Source organism: Cetorhinus maximus, chromosome 23 (assembly GCF_964194155.1).
Source record: "Cetorhinus maximus chromosome 23, sCetMax3.hap1.1, whole genome shotgun sequence".
NCBI lineage: Eukaryota > Metazoa > Chordata > Chondrichthyes > Lamniformes > Cetorhinidae > Cetorhinus > Cetorhinus maximus.
This window is the reverse complement of record NC_135901.1, coordinates 1,761,040-1,780,712: the sequence shown is the minus strand read 5'-3', so window position 1 is coordinate 1,780,712 and position 19,673 is coordinate 1,761,040. Positions and strand designations below refer to the sequence as shown.

Sequence of the window (19,673 nt, the reverse complement as noted above, 5' to 3'; positions counted from 1 at the left end):
AATTGAGTCTGCCTGGGTCAGTGCTCGCTTTTACAATCCTGCTATATTTACAATGAAGTATTATTTCTGTCCAGCACTGCCCAAAAAACGTGGTTTAAGATGGAAAAGCTGTGATAATTATCCATTCATCAATTGGTGAATTCAATAACATGTTCATGTGTTATTCTGTGAATTATAAAAGATGAGGATCATTGATGAATAGCTAAAGATATCCACAAACGCAAATATAATTCATCGTGATCTTACTTTGCCTCTGACTTATGAATATTTAAAATAATGGTGGATTTCTGTCTTTTTCGTGCAGGGACAGTTATTGTATGGCACAGCCCAGGGAATGTAACACTGTGACGGTATGGGCTACTGGGGACAAGGGACCATGTTGACGGTGACTGCAGGTAAGAACCACACATTTATTTAGTAACTGTTTTATTTGAGTCTTTGCTTTTTTTTTGTCTATTTTAATAATTCATTCAGCCAATGAAACCTGGGTTTGGTGGATTCTGTATGCAAAAGTTTTTACAATGTTTCATGTGATTCTGCTGAAATTGAGTTATATAATTCCGCTGTGTTTTGATTAAAAAGTGCTGCTGAGGGATTGAGACCCTGGTTGTTGTGATTTGGTATTTATCTGCTGAGGATAATGTGTGGCCGGGGTACTTGAAATATCTAACGGTTGTAAAAACAGTTTGACGTTTCTGCAGTGTTTAACCTCGGTGACATTTAATGGCTGCTGGTTTTACCATCTGTTGCACAAGGTTTTAAAAAGGTTTGAAATCAAACCCAATATTAACAAAAAAGCTTAAATTTCAATATTAATTTATTGAACATATTCCGCCTACTCACAATGCTGTTGACATTATTCCATATTTCTGTTTAGTTTAATTATTCATTCATTTGGTGACGAGCGGTTGTCTGGATTCGATATTGAGATTTTCTTGCAATGTTACATTGGATTCTGTTGGAAGTGTTTGTAGAATTGAGCTGCTTCTCCATGAAACGGGTTTCAGCCCCTCAGTGATGTGATTTGGTGTTTTTCTGCTGAGGAGATTGTGTGTCTGGGTGACTTTGAATTAGTAGAATTTATGAAACGGTTTGGCGGTTCTGAATTGTTTCTGCATTGTTTAAACTCGGTGACATTGAGCGGTTACACGTTTTGCGATTGAATCGAAGCAGCCTACGCGTTTGTATCTGCTTGAAGCGCGATTGTAGGCAGAAAACAAACAGGCATCAGAAATGGCTAAAAAAGCATTTACAGATGTGTTAGAACATTTTGTCTTTATTTTAAGTGATAATTGCAGAATAAACTAAACCATGGATTATGACGCTCATTCAGAACATAATTCGTTACTGCAATCAGAAACTATACAATTACCAAGTTTTCAAATTGTAGAGTAAAAGTAATACAATTCAAACAATTATAATGTGGTAATATTTCTCCATATTGACGGAACAGCTTTCATATTACCCTGATTGATCATTAATCGCCTTTCACAATTCTGCTGCGCTCTGCGCACAATTAACATGATCGGGAAAGTTTTTAGGCTGGAAACATTTTGTGATTATGCATGAAAAAATTTCAGTAAGAATATTCTGACTCTACAGAATTGTTCAGTTTCAAAAGAAATTTTGAATTACTTTTTTTATATCCCTGATAACATTTGCATTGACTTAAAGAGCAGTTTGACATTGCAGTTTGGCTATATGTCTATCCGGTTATTACATTCTTTCTGTGCAGCCGTAACCACATTATTCCTTCAATATCATTGGGATTTGGATAGCGAGATAATTGTCACTAATCTAATTTTAAACAGTTTACTGGGAGGTGTAATTCGCTGGCAGTAAAGGAATTGTTCTTACATTTTTTTTGAAATAGAGATTGACAAGTAAAAGTTTGAAATTCGAACAGATTAACTTAATTGCAAACATTAGTATTAGTTTTGAACTTAATAACAACATCCTGTCTCCCATAGCTGTGCTGTACACAGGATAGAATTATAGGAGAAGAAGAGATTATATCTGAGTTTCATGCTTAATTCTTATTAAATATTAAATTGAAGAACAAAATCTGGAGTCAATTTGCCGGTTATATTTCAGTGGCGCAGATGATCTGAATGAATTCTTCTCATCAAATTGTCTATTGATCAATTTGGATCTTCTTTCAGTGAAAAATAGATTTAACAATTAAATTATAGGGATTGTTATTCTGGAAGCACTTTCATTGATAATAAGTAACTGCCAGGAACATTTGTTTACATATAGCTCGGAGTTAAGGCAAGTTTGATTCAGCAAACAGATGATATTACACCTCATCAACAGTTAATGCGATGTGACCCCGGCCAGATTTGAAAGTGTTTCAAATATTCAACTCATAAATTCGTCGTGTGAATTACTCGATGAGAATAGATGGAATCTATGATTTCTCAATCCGTTTAGAAACGCATAGTTTACAATTTTGTCCATTAAAACAGAGCAGGAGAAGTAAAAATAAAATAGTAAATATTGATCAGATTTAAGTAAAATTGATATGCTTGCCTGAATATTACCATCTAGTAATTTGAAGTTTATTGTTCAACATTGTTTCAGTGTCAGGTTGATTTAAATAAACCCCAATTATCTCACAAAGTACCATGGAGAAACAAGTTTTCAATTATTGAAAACTATTTTTATTATAAAGTAGAAATCAGCTAACAAGAAAATGAATTGACAATAACAAGATAATTAACTTACAATATAATATCAGTGATAATTAATTCAACATAAATGAACTCCAACAATTAAATAGTATACTGGACATTATAGTGATGCAAAATCTCAAAGGGTGGAGAGAATTTTGAATTGTATCCAAAATGAATTCAGAAAATAGTACTTTTCTTACTCAGTTGTGCTCAGCTCGATAAGGTGTTTCGCCTCGATATTTTTATTGGTTATATTTATACCTAAAATCAAATCAAATCAGTGGGTAATGGGTTTTCAATGTGAATGTTTCCTGATTTGTTTAATTCTTACCCTGTCATTGAGTCTTTATTACGGACAACCAATTATCCTGAATCTGTAGTATTTGCTGTGCTCATTTTCAGGGTAACTTAAATCATACATTGTTTGGAGATTTGAGTCAGACGGAGAATTAGATGGACTTCAAAGGGAGTTTTAAAATGAAAATCATTTTTCATTTCAAAGAAGTCATAGAATAATTGTAGCAAATTGACCATTGATCAGTTAGAATCAAACAGCTTGAATGAAATGGACAGATTGAACAGATCCATCTGCTGGGAACTCGATTGTTGCACTATTTGTGTCTGTTCTGTTTCTGTGCGCGTGGTCACTGTGCTGGGACCAGGAATCTTCCTGGCTGGTTGTTAACCTTCTGGTTCGCTCTCCTGTATTTCAGGAAGTGCAATTTGATTTATTTCTTCAAAAAAACTTGTATTTGTGAGAAATGTGAAAGTTTGACTTTTTGACCAGGCGCCTCAGAAATGAGATACCCAACCCATTGTGACAGTCAGAAAGGACAATTCAGAAACGACAGACAGACTGTCGAAGGAGGTTTGGTCGATTTTAAGCCAGTGATGTATCTGTCTTGGGAGTGTTAGGTTAGGAAATGCAGAGAGAGTTTTATCTTATTTTAATCCGTGCTGTAGCAGTCCTTGACCTATTTGGTTGAACAGTGCGGAGGAAGAAATTAGCCGGTATCTTATTTTTAATCCTATCATAGGATGTTGGGGTCACTGGCAAGGCCAGCATTGTTGCCCATCCTAATTTCCCATCCTTGAGAAAGTGTTGAAATGCCACCTCCTTGAATAGCTGCAGGTACACTCACAGTGCTGTTAGGTCGGGAGCTCCAGGATTTTGACCCATTGACAGTGAAGGAACGGCAATATAGTTCCAAGTCAGGATGTTCAGTGTCTTGGAGGGAACATACAGATGTTTCCATGCACCTGCTGCCCTTCTCCTTCTAGTTAGGAGAGGTTGCGGGTTTTGAAGGAGCCTTGGCGAGTTGTTGCATTGCATCTTGTATATGGTACACACTGCTGTCAATGTGCGTCGGTGGGGGAGGGAGTGAAAGTTTAAGGTAGTGGATGGGGTACCAATTCTGTGGGCTGCTTTGTCCTGGATAGTATTGAGTTTCTTGGGGTTTTTTGAAGTTTCACTCATTGAGGCAAGTGGAAACTATTTAATCCCAGTCCTGACTTGTGCCTTGTAGATGGTGAGTTGTCTTTGGGCGATACGAGTTGAATTACTCGCCACAGAATTCCCAGCCTCTGACCGGCTCTTGCAGCACAGCATTTATATCAAAACCGGATTGAACCCTCTCCTGGGCATATTTGATGGGACAATGTGGAGAGAGTTTTATTTTATATCAAACCGATGCTGTACCTGACCCGGAGTGTTTGACAGTTCAGTGGAGAGTTGGCTTTCTGTTGAATCCCACCCTTGCAGCTGATGACAGGAGTGTACTGGGGGAGGAGTGGGGGCTTTAATCCATATCTTAACTTGTCCTGTTCCTTACCTGAGAGTCTTTTCCCCGCAGAGGTCAAACAAACTGAATCAGCATCGAACTAACTGGCTGTGGGTTCTCGAGCCAGATCTGTGAAAATAAATTGTTCCATTGCTCGGTTGAAATGACGCACGTTAATTGTTATTAACAATATTTCTGGAGAGAACATGTATAAATTTTAATGAATTAATTATGTTTAAGCATTTTGAGTATCAGAAAATTATTGAACGTGAATGACCTGAACTTGAGCACAATTTCAGAACAAACAGAATCAGGGAGTGACAGTGAGGCTCCAGAGAGCGGCGCCTGTTCTGATCTGATCAGAGGCTGCGAGTTATTTAAACGATTGAAATGGACAATGACCAGACTCACGCTCCAAACAACCAGCCGCGGGGGATTTGGGGAAAAGGAGCCGCCATCAAAAACTGAGTCATTGGATTGCCGCCTGCAGGGGGAGGAGTGAATTACAGAAATGAGAGCATGAGGAGAGGCCCTTCAATCCTGCCCTCCATTCAGTAAGATCATGGTTCATCTACCTCGACACTCAGTCTCTTTACCACACACCTTCACTCGCTCACTCTTTCTGTCACACACGCTCTCTCTCACACACGTGCCCTCTCTCCCTCTCACGCACTCTCTCTGACAGACACACACTGTCTCTTTCTCTCTCTGTCACACACACACACACACATAACTCTCACATTCTCCCTCTCACATACAAACTCTCTTTAACACGCACGCACTCTGTCTCAAACATTCCCTCTCTCTTTTACATACACTCTCACACATACTCTCTCAACTACACACACTCTCACACACGTGCACACTGTCTCTCCAACACACACATGCACTCTTACTCACACATGCACTCTCACACACTCATTCTCTCTCACACACACACAAACACACACACACACGCACACTCCCTCTCTTTTATGCACACCCACTCTCTCTCACATACATGCACCCTCTCTCCCACACACATACACACTCTCACACATGCGCACACTCTCCATTCTCTCTCTCACATATAGATAAATAACACTCTCTCACACACATGCATCCTCGATCTCTCTCTCTTGCACACGCAGAAACACAACCACATTCCCTCTCACACACACACACTGTTTCTCTCACACATGCATTCTCTCTCATTCTCTCTCTCACACACACTCACATACTCTCTCTCTCTCACTCTCTTTCTCTCTCTCTGACACACACACTGGCTCTCTCTTTCACACACTTTTTCTCCCACACACACACACGTTCTCTCTCTCTCACACACTCACTCTCACAGACTTCTACTACCTATCACTCACACCCCTACACTCTCTCTCTCACACACACACACACACACACACACACACACAGTCGCTCTCTCTCACACACACACATTTCTCCATCTCAGACAATCTCACACTCTCACACACGCTCTCTCACTCTCTCCCACACACACGCTCTTTCTCTCCCACACACGCAGATTCTCCATCTCACACACTCTCACACTTATACTCCCTATCTCACACACACACTCTCACACACACACTTTCTGTCTCTCTCTGTCTCTCTCTCTGAAAAACACACATACACTTGAATGCACTCTCTCTCTCTCTTTCTCACGCACACACACACACATTCTCACATACAGAAGTGGGCTGAAAATATTAATTGCTGAATGAAAATCCGTTAAGCTGCATGCTTGTTCACTGTTCCATTTCTGATGTCTTTTTGTGTAAAATGAAATTACACAGGTGACATCACTATATATGTGGAGAATTTCCAAATGTTGAACCAAACACATAGAAACAAGGAAAAGGGAGGGATCTGATTGGGACCACGGTCGCCTGGATCCCCAATACTGGTGCACACTTGGTGCAAAATGCCTGCACGGCCCATCCTGGTTTTGCTGTCACCTTCCCCTCCAGCCCCCTCAGTCTGCCTATTCACGCACTGACACGGGTTTCTCAAAGAAAGGCATCGGTATTAAAGCAGCTGGCCAGCGATCTACACTGCTGCCTGACTTCACACAGCCGGTGTTACTGAAAGCTGATCAATATGGAGAATCGGGACAGGATCGATTGAGAGAAAGAGGAGGAGGTGGAGGTGGTGGAGCCGAATGGAGGAACCCCCAGCTCAGCTGTGGACAACAGACAACGGAAAGTTGAGCCGGAGCGGAAAATCATCCGGAGAAATATCGCCTTGATGAGCCTGCAGCACCTGGGCACCCTCACTACCCACAATCACTTACCCTCACCCACCATCACTCACTCACTCGCCCTCACTCACTCCCTCACCCTCACTCCCTCGCCCACCCTCATTCACCCACCCTCAATCACTCGCCCTCACTCACACCCTCACTCACACGCCCTCACTCACTCGCCCTCACTCCCTCCCTCACCCACCCTCCCTCACCCACACTCACTCACTCACTCACCTTCACTCACCCACCTTCACTCACCCTCATTCACTCACCATCAATTACTCACTCACACTCACTAACTCACACTCACTCACTCACCCATCACTCACTCACTCACACTCACCCTTACTCACTCTCACTCACCCTCACTCACTCACCCACACTCACTCACCCTCATTCACTCACCATCAATTACTCACTCACCCACCCTCCCTCACTCACCCTCCTTCACTCACACTCACTCATCCTCAGTCACCCTTACCTACCCAGCATCATTCACACTCACTCACCCTCACTCACTCACCCACCCTCACTCACCCACACTCACTCACCCAGCCTCATTCACACTCATTCACCCATCCTCACTCATCCTCACTCAAACTCACTCATCCACCCATCCTTACTCACCTACCTGCACTCACAATAAATAACTCATCCTCCCCACCCTCACACACCCACTCACCCTCACTCACATACTCAACCTCACATACCCACCAACCCTCACTCTCCCACTCATCTACCCTCATTCAATCACCCACCCTCACTCACTCATCCATTCTCACTCACCCACATTCAGACACCCACCCACGCTCACTCACCACCCACCCTCCCTCACTCCTTCACTCACACACCCACCCTCTCTCACTCAGCCACCCTCCCTCGTTCTGTCACTCAGCCACCCTCACTTTGTCAATCATGCACACGCTCACTCACTCGATCACTTTTCCTAAATCGGTGTGTGGGAGGGCGGGATCTGCGGGGAAGAGAGACCTGGAAGCGAGGCCTGAGGCCTAGCAGTTCCAGAAAGTGGAGCATGGCCCAAGGGAGCGACGAACGTCGGTGGAAAGGGCAGAGAGGCGGGGCTAAAGCGCAAAGAGCCTGGGGGAAAGGGCAGGGAGGCGGGGGGAAGTGTAGAGGGTCAGGGAAAGGGGCAGCGATCCAGCGGAAAGTGCATAGAGATGAGGCAAAGGTCAGTGAGCCGGTGAATGGGCAGAGATCCGTAGAGTAAGTGCAGAGAGCTGGGGGAGAAAGGGCAGAGAGGCGGGTGGGTGAAAGGGCAGAGAGACGGGAGGGGGCAAGGGCAGAGAGGAGTGAGGGGGAAAGGGCAGAGAGGGGTGAGGGGGCAAGGACAGATAGGGGTGAGGGGGCAAGGGCAGAAAGGGGTGAGGGGGCAAGGGCAGAGAGGGGTGAGGGGGCACGGGCAGAGAGGCGGGAGGGGGCAAGGACAGAGATGGGGAGGGGGTAGGTCAGAGAGGGGGAGGGGGAGGGGGCAAGGGCAGAGAGGGGTGAAGGGGCAAGAGCAGAGCGAGGGGAGGGGGCATGGGCAGAGAGGGGAGGGGGCAAGGGCAGAGAAGGGGGAGGGGGAAAGGGCAGATGGGGAAGGGGCAAGGGCAGAGAGACGGGAGCGGGGAAAGGGCAGAGAGGCGTGAGGGGGAAAGGGCAGAGAGGCAGGTGGGGGAAAGGGCAGAGAGGCGGGAGGGGGAAAGGGCAGAGAGGCGGGAGGGGGAAAGGGCAGAGAGGCGTGAGGGGAAAGGGCAGAGAGGCGTGAGGGGAAAGGGCAGAGAGGCGTGAGGGGGAAAGGGCAGAGAGGCGGGAGGGGGCAAGGGCAGAGAGGTGGGAGGGGGAAAGAGCAGAGAGGAGGCGGGGAAAGGGCAGAGAGGAGGTGGGGTAAAGGGCAGAGAGGAGGTGGGGTAAAGGGCAGAGAAGCGTGGGGTGGGACGGGCAAAGAGGCATGGGGGGAAGGACAGAGAGGTGATGGAAAGGGCAGAGAGCCGGGGGAATGTGCAGCGAACCTTGGCTTAAGTGCAGAGAGCTGGGGGAGAAAGGACAGAGAGGCGAGCGGGAAAGGGCAGAGAAGCAGGGGGAAGAGCAGAGGGGAGGGGGGAATGCGCAGATGGGAGGGGGGAAAGGGCAGACGGGAGGGGGGGAAAGGGCAGACGGGAGGGGGGAAAGGGCAGAGAGGCGGGGAGAAGGGCAGAGGGGAGGGGAGAAAGGGCAGAGAGGAGGGAGGGTAAAGGGCAGAGCGGTGTGGGGGAAAGGGCAGAGGGGTGGGGGGAATGGGCAGAGGGGAGGGGGGAAATGGCAGAGAGGAGCGAGGGTAAAGGGCAGCGTGGCGGAGGGGAAAAGGGCAGAGAGGCGGGGGGGAAAGGGCAGAGAGGCGGGAGGGTTAAAGGGCAGAGAGGCGGGAGGGGGCAAGGGCAGAGAGGGGTGAGGGGGCAAGGGCAGAGAGGGGTGAGGGGGCAAGGGCAGAGAGGCGGGAGGGGGCAAGGACAGAGAGGGGTGAGGGGTAAAGGGCAGAGAGGAGTGAGGGGCCAAAGACAGAGGGGTGAGGGGGCAAGGGCAGAGAGGGGTGAGGGGGCAAGGGCAGAGAGGGGTGAGGGTGCAAGGGCAGAGAGGGGTGAGGGGGCAAGGACAAAGATGGGGAGGGGGTAGGACAGGGAGGGGCGGGGGCAAGGGCAGAGAGGGGTGAGGGGGCAAGAGCAGAGCGGGGGGAGGGGGCATGGGCAGAGAGGGGGAGGGGGCAAGGGCAGAGAGACCGGAGCGGGTAAAGGGCAGAGAGGCGGGAGGGGTAAAGGGCAGAGAGGCGTGAGGGTAAAGGGCAGAGAGGCGTGAGGGTAAAGGGCAGAGAGGCGGGAGGGGGAAAGGGCAGAGAGGCGGGAGGGGGAAAGGGCAGAGGGGAGGGGGGAAAGGCCAGAGAGGAGGCGGGGAAAGGGCAGAGAGGAGGTGGGGTAAAGGGCAGAGAAGCGTGGGGTGGGACGGGCAAAGAGGCATGGGGGGAAGGACAGAGAGGTGATGGAAAGGGCAGCGAGCCGAGGGAACGGTCAGAGAGCCGGGCGAATGTGCAGTGAACCTTGGCTTAAGTGCAGAGAGCTAGGGGAGAAAGGGCAGAGAGGCGAGCGGGAAAGGGCAGAGAAGCAGGGGGAAGAGCAGAGGGGAGGGGGGAATGGGCAGACGGGAGGGGGGATAGGGCAGACGGGAGGGGGGAAAGGGCAGAGAGGCGGGGAGAAGGGCAGAGAGGCGGGGAGAAGGGCAGAGCCGTGGGGGGGAAAGGGCAGAGGGGTGTGGGAATGGGCAGAGGGGAGGGGGGAAATGGCAGAGAGGAGGGAGGGTAAAGGGCAGAGCGGTGGAGGGGGAAAGGGCAGAGAGACGGTGGGGGGGAAGGGCAGGGAGGCGGGGGGTGGAGGAAGGGCAGAGAGCCGGGCTATAGTGGGGAGAGCCGGGCGAAAGCACATAAACCCGTGCAGAGAGCTGGGGGGGAGAGGTTGAGGGCAGAGAAGAGGGGTAAGAAATGTCAAAGAGGCGGTAGGGGGAAAGGGCTGAGAGGCGGGAAGGGGAAGGGGCAGGGAGGCTGGGAGGAAAGGGCAGAGAAGCGGTGGGGGAAGGGCAGAGAGGCCGGGGGGAAGCGCAGAACCGGGCTATAGTGGGCAGAGCCAGGCGAAAGCAACTGCGAGCCGAGGCCCCAGGCACCCTGGGCCCCTCTTTTTCTATCTCTCCCTCTCTCTCCCTTATGGTCTCTCCTCCTCCCGAAATCCTTACCATTCCCGGGGAAAGGTGCTATGTGCCTGGGATAGAAGGGAGACAATGTCTCTGTGCGCTTCCCCCCGGCTCCCTGTGCCTTTCTCCAGCAGGTATTCGCTGCCCTCCTATCACAACCTGTTTGTCTCCCGCTTTTACTGCTGAAAGAGCGAAAATGCTGGAATCTATTATTATGGAGTCTATCACGGGTCACTTAGAAAATCCAATTGCAATTATATGGATCGATCATGGTTTTGTGAAAGGGAAATCATGTTTGGCTGATTTATTTGGGGCCTTTCGAGGAAGCAACAATGAACATGAATAAAGGGGAATCTGTGGATCTGCTGTACTTGTGCTCCCAGAAGGCATTTGACAAAGTGGCACATCAAAGGTTACTACACAAAATAATGGTGTCGGCAGTAACATTTCAGCATGGGTAGAAGTTTGGTTAGCTAACAGGAAACAGAGAGTAGGGATAAATTGGTTATTTTAGATTGGCAAGATGTGAGAAGTGGAGTGCCACAGGGATCAATGCTGCGGCCTCAACTATTTACAATTTATATCAATGACCTGAATGAAAGAACTGAATGAATTTGCTAAATTTGCTGATAACACAAAGATAGATACAAACGTAAGTGGTGAAGAGGGGATAAAGGGTCAACAAAGGGATATAGTTTGGTTAAGTAAGTGGGCAAAAAAATGAAGATGCAGTATAATGTGGGAAAATATAAACTTGTCCACTTTGGCAGGAAGAATACAAAAGCAGCATATTTTTGAAAGGGAGAGAGATTGCAGAACCCTGAGGTACAGAGGGATGTGGATCCCTTCGTCCATGAATCACAAAATGTTACAATACAGGAACAGCAAGTGATGAGGAAGGCAAAGGGAGTGTTGTCATTTATTACAAGGGGAATAGAATATAAAAATAAGGATGTTTTGCTGCAATTTAATAGGGCGTTGATGAGACCTTGTCTGAATTACTGTGTACAGATTTGGTCTTCTTTAAGAAAGGATATAAAAGTATTAGAAGCTGTCCAGAGAATGTTCGTTCAAATGTTACTGGGAGGTGTTGTCGGTTATCTCATGAGGAAAGTTTCGATAGGCTGGGCCTGTATCCATTGGAGTTTAGAAGAATGAGAGCTGATTTTATTGAAACATATAAGATCCTGAGGGGAATTCAGAGGGTGGATGCTGAAAGGATGTTTCCCCTTGTGGGAGAGACGAACGATAGGGAACACAGTTTAAAAATAAGAGGTCTCCCATTTCAGACGGAAATGAGGAGATTTTATTTTTCTCTCAAAGGGTCGTGAAACTTTGGAACTCTCTTCCCCAGGGAGCGTTGGAGGAGGAGTCATTAATATTTCAAGGCAGAGGTGGAGAGGTTCTTCATTGACAAGGGAGTCAAAGGTTAGCCGAGAGTATGTGGGAATGTGGAGTTAACGCCACAATCAATCAGCTATGATCGTATTGAATGGTGGAGGAGGCCCCAGAGGCCGAATGGCCTACTCCTGCTCCTGATCCGCATGTTCACATGTACATACGATTGGAAAATGTCGTAATTACTGTAACTGGAATTCAATTTAGAGTTCACTGGTCATTATAAAGGTATCATTACAAAGGTACTTTCGAAGGGCCTTTGCTATTCTTTGTTTTGGGGGACGTGGAGAGGGAAGGGGGCATCACTCAATTTGAACAGAGCCAATTTCCAAAACTGCAATGATATCAATGACGAGACAATTTCTCTATCACCAAGTGCTGTTGATTAAGAAATAAATGGTGGCGAAATAATGGGGAAAATCCTCTGCTCTTCCACTTTAATCCAATGAAAGGTACGTCATTCAGATGACATCAAAATGTTCTCTTTTAGTAATGGGATAGAAGCGGAAAAGGAGGTGTGGGTTTCTTAAGAGGGAACCGACAGGTGAGGGTCACCAAATGATGGAAATAATAAATGATCAAATGTGGGTGTGGGTTTTAGTTGGAATATATTTGGATATGTTTATAGTTATAGTCAAATTTTGAGTTGTTTGGTTACTTGATGATCACAAATCACAGTGTCTAACTTATTCAATCGGCCATTCTTTCCCAGCGACACCGTCTTCGCCCACTCTCTACAGCCTGGTCTCCTCCTGTCAGCAACACAATACCGACGGCTCCGTCACCTACGTCTGTTTGGCGATGGACTACTCCCCAGAAATCACCAAACTGACCTGGAAGAAAGATGGACAGCCGATCACCACTGGATTTAAAACTTACCCGTCAGTGAGAAACCAGAAGGGAACCTTCACCCTGAGCAGCCAGATAATCATCACCGAGTCAGAGGGGGAATGCAGCAAAATCAAGTGTGAGGTTCAACACAGCGGCTCAGACAAGAGCATTGGAATGACATGTAAGTGTTGGGGAACCTGTGAGAAACAGAAAAGCTGTGATTAACCTGTATAGGGCCTTGGTTATAACACATTTATCGTTCATTGGATAGTTCTAACAGCTGGACATTCCAGGTTAGTGTGTATTAACGGTAAAAGCCTGTTAAAATATACGAACTCATTGTATTTGTTATCAATTTCTTCTGCAAGAAATGTCTAACCTGTGTTTCTTGCAGGTCCTGACATCTCTCAACTGTTCTCCTCACCGTGAGTTCCCGGGAAGAAATCACAATCAATAAATTTGCAACCGTCGTCTGTTCAATCATCGATCTCCGTCCAAAGTCAATGACCGTGAAGTGGCTGAAGAATGGACAACCCATTGATTCAGGAATTGTCACCTCTCCCGTCTTTGAAGTGAAGGGAACCTTCTCGGCGACCAGTCGGCTGAAAGTCTCCGCTGGGGAATGGTTCACCGGCGCGGTCTATACCTGTCAGGTCACTCACCAAGGGGTCACCCAAAGTCGAAACACCACCGGGTCTGGTAAGAGATACAAACCCATTACAGTAACTGGTAACCGCTTCGGAATAGTGTTGGAAAGTGCAGCCATAAAACGACTTTCAGTACTGCATTCCAGGGCCCAGGAATGGTATATTTGTATTGGGACTGGGGCAAAGCAGATTCACTAGAATGTTTCCGGGGCTGAAAGACTTAAATTATGAGAACAATTTACACAGACCAAGCTGGTTTTCCATTGTGTAAAGAAGATTAAAGACGATAGTTAAAGGTTGATATGTCCAAGGTGATTTATTCTCCTTCAGGGAGTGAAGGCTGACTACTGCTGTCCTGCTTATGAAGGTGAAAATTTGGTTGATTTTCATTTCTGTCTCACAGATGATTCCCCCTGCCGCAATGATCCCACAATTACTCTACTGCCACCGCCAATAGAACAGGTCTTACTGGAGGCGACGGTGACATTAACCTGCATCGTTTCTAATGCTCCTTATGGAGTCCTCGTGTCCTGGACCCAAGAAAAGAAGCCTTTGAAATCAGAGATCGCCGTCCAACCGGGAGCGGATCCTGACAGCGTGGTCAGCAACGTAAACATCTCTACACAAGCCTGGCTGAGTGGGGCTGAGTTCTACTGCGTGGTGAGCCATCAGGATCTGCCGACTCCTTTAAGAAGTTCCTTCCACAAGAATGGAGGTGAGCAGTGAGATTGAAGCAATAAGTGAGCCATTGTGTCTATTTCCAGGGTAAGTGCTAGAGTCAATATTTAGAATCCAGTGTACTAATGGTCTCATCTGATTGGCAATTTCACTAATTAAAAGTTCTGGGCCTGTAGACTTTAAGGGGAAAATTGATAAGTAAATGTAGGAACAATGAATTGAAGGCTGTGCTATTGGATTTCGATGAAGAAAGGTGGAAGGAGCTTGGTGTAGAGCTTAAACACCAGCACAGACCAGGTGGACCGAATGAACTGTTTCTGTGCTGTAAACTTTAAGCAGCTTTCCAATCCAACTCTTTAAGTTCTCAGATAAAAGGATTGTATCTGTAAGATGTTGGATTCGGGGGCCAAAATCCCGAAAAGGACAGTCAGCTGGTCATCAGGAAATTTAAGATTTTTTAAAAGTTTATTAAGAAACAACAGTTTAGGCTGATGCAGGAATTCATTGGACCGGAAAAGTATACGACGGGTGACAGCTGACAGCAGTTTACTGGTCCCAGGCGGCGGACAAATGTTTGGCACAAAGTGAATTGATCTCACCTTCCTCCTCCTCCTTGGCCGTTTTGAGGAAGGCAGCTGCCACCGGGCACTGCAGCCTCACCACGGCACCTCACCAGCATATGACCCCACCAGGACCTAGGCTCTTTGCCTGAGCACTTGTTAATATAACCTTTCTCTGGGGGCTATTAACTTATCCAGTGTCAATTACCAATGCAAACTCTTCTCACCAAAGGTTAAAGGACATATACCCAAACTGCCAGGGTGGCTACCACATCCCCAACTTCCTGTTCGCCCCCCTGCTCGAGGTCAGATTTTAAGTTTACATCATGCTGATGCTCACATCCTGGTCCTTTCTAAACATTTGCACAGATGAGGGGGTGCACAAGACTACAGCCTCCCAACTCAGGAGTGTCAACATGGCAGCCTGAACTGAGACTGTTTAGAGGTCAAAGTGTTTAGAAATCCTGTTTCCAGATAGAATCCATACTATTTAGCAACCCTTTAAAGGTTCATTATTATCCAGAAAATAGCAGCTTTTGAAGAGCCCAATTTCTTAGACATCCAACCCTGCTCCGAGCTGGAAAACCAGATAGATCCCAAAATGGAAAATGGAAACTTTTAAGATTCAATACAAATCGCATTTCTCTCACATCTAAGCAGCGTTTTTTTTGGCTCTGAAATTGTCCAGTTTATTAACAGTTATTGTAATTTTTATGCAGGTTTTCTGCGAGAACCGTCCGTGTCTGTCCTGCTGCCCTCGGCAGAAGATGTCTCCGCTCAGAGATTCGTCTCCCTCAGCTGCTTAGTGAGAGGTTTCTCCCCACGAGAGATTTTCGTCAAGTGGACCGTCAATGACAAGCCGGTGAATCCCGGGAACTACAAGAACACCGGGGTGGTGGCGGAGAACGGCAATAGCTCCTTCTTCATGTACAGCCTGTTATCCATTGCAGCGGAGGAGTGGGCCAGCGGCGCTTCTTACTCCTGTGTGGTGGGACATGAAGCGATCCCCTTGAAGATCATCAACAGAACGGTTGATAAATCCAGCGGTAAACCGAGTTTTGTGAATATTTCCCTTGCACTGATGGACACCGTTAATTCATGTCAATGAGAATCTCTCGGTCACATTTCAAACTTCAATAAAAAAAATAATAAAGTCCTTTTCTCCAATCGTGATTTAAATGCACAGTCGCTTAATTAATTTTGTTTTCCACTTTTGCTAATGTTAGAGCTGTTTAGTTAAAATCGGATATTTCCAGGGCTCAGAACCAAGTCTTGTACACCCAGTGCTCCCAGCTCAGATGCATCCTGGGTTAGAGACAGAGTAAAACTCATTCATAACGGGATTCTGCAAAATAACATCACCAACTCTCCTCCCACTGAGGAGAAATCTGACAATTTCCCATTTCCGGCAAACAAACTCAGCACATTTAGATCTCGGTGTTGCTGCTTCTCTTATTGTCCAATCCTTTAAATGGATATCAGCTTTAAGTTGCTGCATCGCACCCACTGGGAATTGAAGTGAGGGTCACACAGAAACATGTCCCAACAATGCCCCATCAGAGAGAGGGGGAAGACAAATTGTTAACCCACTGTACCCCCACTTCCCCAACAGAGAGCGGGGGAAGGGAAATTGTTAACCCACTGCACCCCCTCACTTCCCCAACAGAGAGAGGGGGAGGAGAAATTATTAACCCACTGTACCCCCACTTCTCCAACAGAGAGAGGGGGAAGGGAAATTGTTAACCCACTGTACCCCCATTTCCCCGACAGAGAGAGGGGGAATGGAAATTGTTAACCCACTATACCCCCACTTCACTAACAGAGAGAGGGGGAAGGGAAATTGTTAACCCACTGTACCCCCACTTCACTAACAGAGAGAGGGGGAAGGGAAATTGTTAACCCGCTATACCTCCACTTCCCCAACAGAGAGAGGGGGAAGGGAAATTATTAACCCCCTGTACCTCCGCTTCCCCAACAGAGAAAACTGAAAGGAAAATTTTTAGCCAATTTTACCTCCACTTCCTAAACAGAAAGACGAGGAAGGCCATTAGTTAACCCGGTGTGTCTCCACCTTCTCAGCAGAGAGAACCGAAAGAGAAATAGCTTAGCCAAGCAGACGGAGCAAAACTATTAACTCACTGGACTCTCAGTCCCCGAGCAGAGAATCTGGAAGGGAACGGGCCTCTACTGTCAGGACCCAGTTACCAACAGCAGAAGTCGGCATCTAGCTTACTGGCCACAGGTTTTAAAGTCCCATCATGCTTAAAATGTTGTAAAATATATATTTATGCAACATAATTTTAAGAAGTTTTCACACTCTTGTTCCTGTTAATCTTATGCTAAGATTGATTTCCCATCATCCGAATCTAAACTGATTATTAAATCCTCCCTGGGTTGTTCACGGTTCTGCCCCTGAATTTTATGAGGCAGATGGTTGATTGTTTGCATTCGTTCACCTGATATCACCTTGCACCTCACAGAAAACACGTTTATACAGAACATTGAAAATATTCACCAAAATTTTCACTATCAGGGTCAGACTCGATCGTTGGGACCTGGTGAAACACTGAAAAATAGTAAAAATGCACACAAGGGACACAAATGGACGCACACAAACATACATACATACACACATAGGCACAGACACGCAGACACAAACACACACAGTACAGGCAGACACACACACATACATACATAGGCACACACACACACACAGGCACAGACACACACACAAACACGGGCAGACACACAAACACACACACATAGACAAATACACATTTGCACACACACAAACACAGGCACAGACAGACACACACGCACACACAATCACACATAAACACAAATACACACACAAATGCAGGCACAGGAACACACATATACACAATCACACACACACACACAAATACACACGTGCACACACACATACACACACACTCACACACACAGACACAATCTCACACACACAAACAGATAAAACCAGACAAGCAGACTCATACAAGGACACAAATATGCATTATCACACATTCACAATGACAGAAATACAGACAAAAAGACACACACTATCATACACATTAAAACAAGTACATGGATACACATGAACACATGCACACACATGAGCAGACGACACCCAGACAGACAAAAACATAGAGGAACAGACTAACACATTCACAGGCACACATGTAGACACAAACATGAAACACTCTTATACACACGAGAACACAAAAAACACACGTTAGTACGTTTGAAAACATAAACACACATTGATACATAGTTTTAAATATCCATCAACACACAAATGCACACATTAAAAACTTTCTCTCTCTCTCTCTCACACACACACACGCTGTGACACAGACATTAATATGCTGACACATACGTGGAACACAAAAAGAAACATTAACACATATTAGCAGACAAGAACGCATAAACACACATTAACACAGATAGTAATAAATAAACATAGATATAAATACATAAACACACACAATAACACACTCATACATACACATTGGCAAAAAAAACAAAATATACATGCAGACGCAGACACAAAAATGCACAAGTCAGCACTCATTGGCAAATGAACACACCTCAATACTCTTACACACATATGGACACAGAAACAAAGAGTGATGCGAGGCACGATATACTCATGCACACATACATAAAAGCTAAAGCATGACACAAACGCCAGGCTATTGAAGAAGGTTTAATTCAAATGCACTTTTTTAACCGACGTATCCTCCGGCAATTGTCCCTATTACATAATGATCCGAAAAGCACACTGAAACAATGTTCTTACTGAGAATCTGATTTAAGTTAATGACGCACCAAACATTCCCATCACAAATAGACAAACAAGATGGGAACTCACATCCGAGATTTAAAAAAGCAACGTTCACAGTTTCCAAATAAGTTGCTCAGTGAATCTCTCTTGATATCCATCATAATATTCTCCAATAATAGATCGTACGAAATTGTTCGAAAATAAAATGATATTGGAGATAATTTTCTATATTTTCCGACTCGGACTATACGAGGATTGTAAAGCAAGAACAGCTGTGGAGATAGTTACATAGATAGGTTGCTGAAATTCACGAGCTTAACAGTAGATATATATTGAACATTAAATTAGAGAATACATTAATAACTTAGGAAAGTAAAGAGTATATTTTTAAAAGATATCCTAGATTAATAAGTAACCTAATTATATTTCCTCGGTTATATCCTCGCAGATTCCACAGATCGCACCTGGATTGAAGACTCTGAGGATGATAACGGCAACATCTGGACAACCGCTTCCACATTCATCATCCTGTTCTTCCTGAGCATTTTCTACAGCACTGCCGTCACTCTGGTGAAGGTCAGAAGATTCAATCCACTCACACTTCAAACTGACAGAAGCGGTTTGAAAAATCTCTCAATGTTTCATTGATTAAAACACGAACATAAATGTCCCACATTCTAAACATCTGCTTCATTATTTTATCCTCTTTTGCAGATCAAGTGACCAGTTGAATTTTGGACACCGTAGATTTTCCTCAGCCGTTTATTGAGATCTCTGTATTACGAATTTAAAATATGTCCTCTCGGTGAATCTAAAAATGAAATACCTTCAGTTCATGTTTCCGAATTTGTAACTAAGACAGTCATGGACGGTATTTCCGCTTCTCTGTTTGAAATGTGCGAGATAATTATGGCTGTGTTGTAATTGTAGCTTATAATTCCCCAGTAGTTTGAATTCCATGTGTAAATAAGTAGCTTTCCTCATTCCTCATTCACAATTATTCCCTTCCCTTTATGTTGAGCTCCGGTTTTCTCTTTCTGGTCTCTGTTACAGCTGTACATACAGTTGGCAGCTCAGAGCGAATGTGTTCTGTTCTCAGTGTGACTCTCAGTCATCTTATTCAGTCCAGTTGACTTTAAAATAAACTTTTCTGTAAAATGTTCTCCGAAATTGTTAATAAATCATGAATGTGAAACGAACTGACTTTGCTGAACTCCTTTCCCCCAGGCCCATCGACACCACTCCATTTCCCCTATTACACTGTTTCCTCCCCTTTCCCAGACAGGTGTTTTTAACTATTCCTGTTTGGGATGTGAATCAAAAACAGAAAATGCTGGTAAAACTCAGCAGGCCCAACAGCATCTGT

General features: G+C 45.6%; 1 protein-coding gene and 1 gene segment (V, D, J or C); both read left to right on the top strand.

Moving 5' to 3' along the window:
• The window catches only part of LOC144698102 (uncharacterized), an 862,314-nt gene that overhangs the window by 729,578 nt on the left and 113,063 nt on the right, over window positions 1–19,673 (top strand). The window lies entirely within an intron of this gene.
• On the top strand, window positions 353–19,504 carry LOC144697707 (Ig heavy chain C region, membrane-bound form-like). The segment is given in 7 exon segments: window positions 353–395; window positions 12,520–12,819; window positions 13,212–13,337; window positions 13,689–14,000; window positions 15,243–15,569; window positions 18,756–18,883; window positions 19,022–19,504. Coding segments are annotated over 7 exon segments (1,245 nt in total).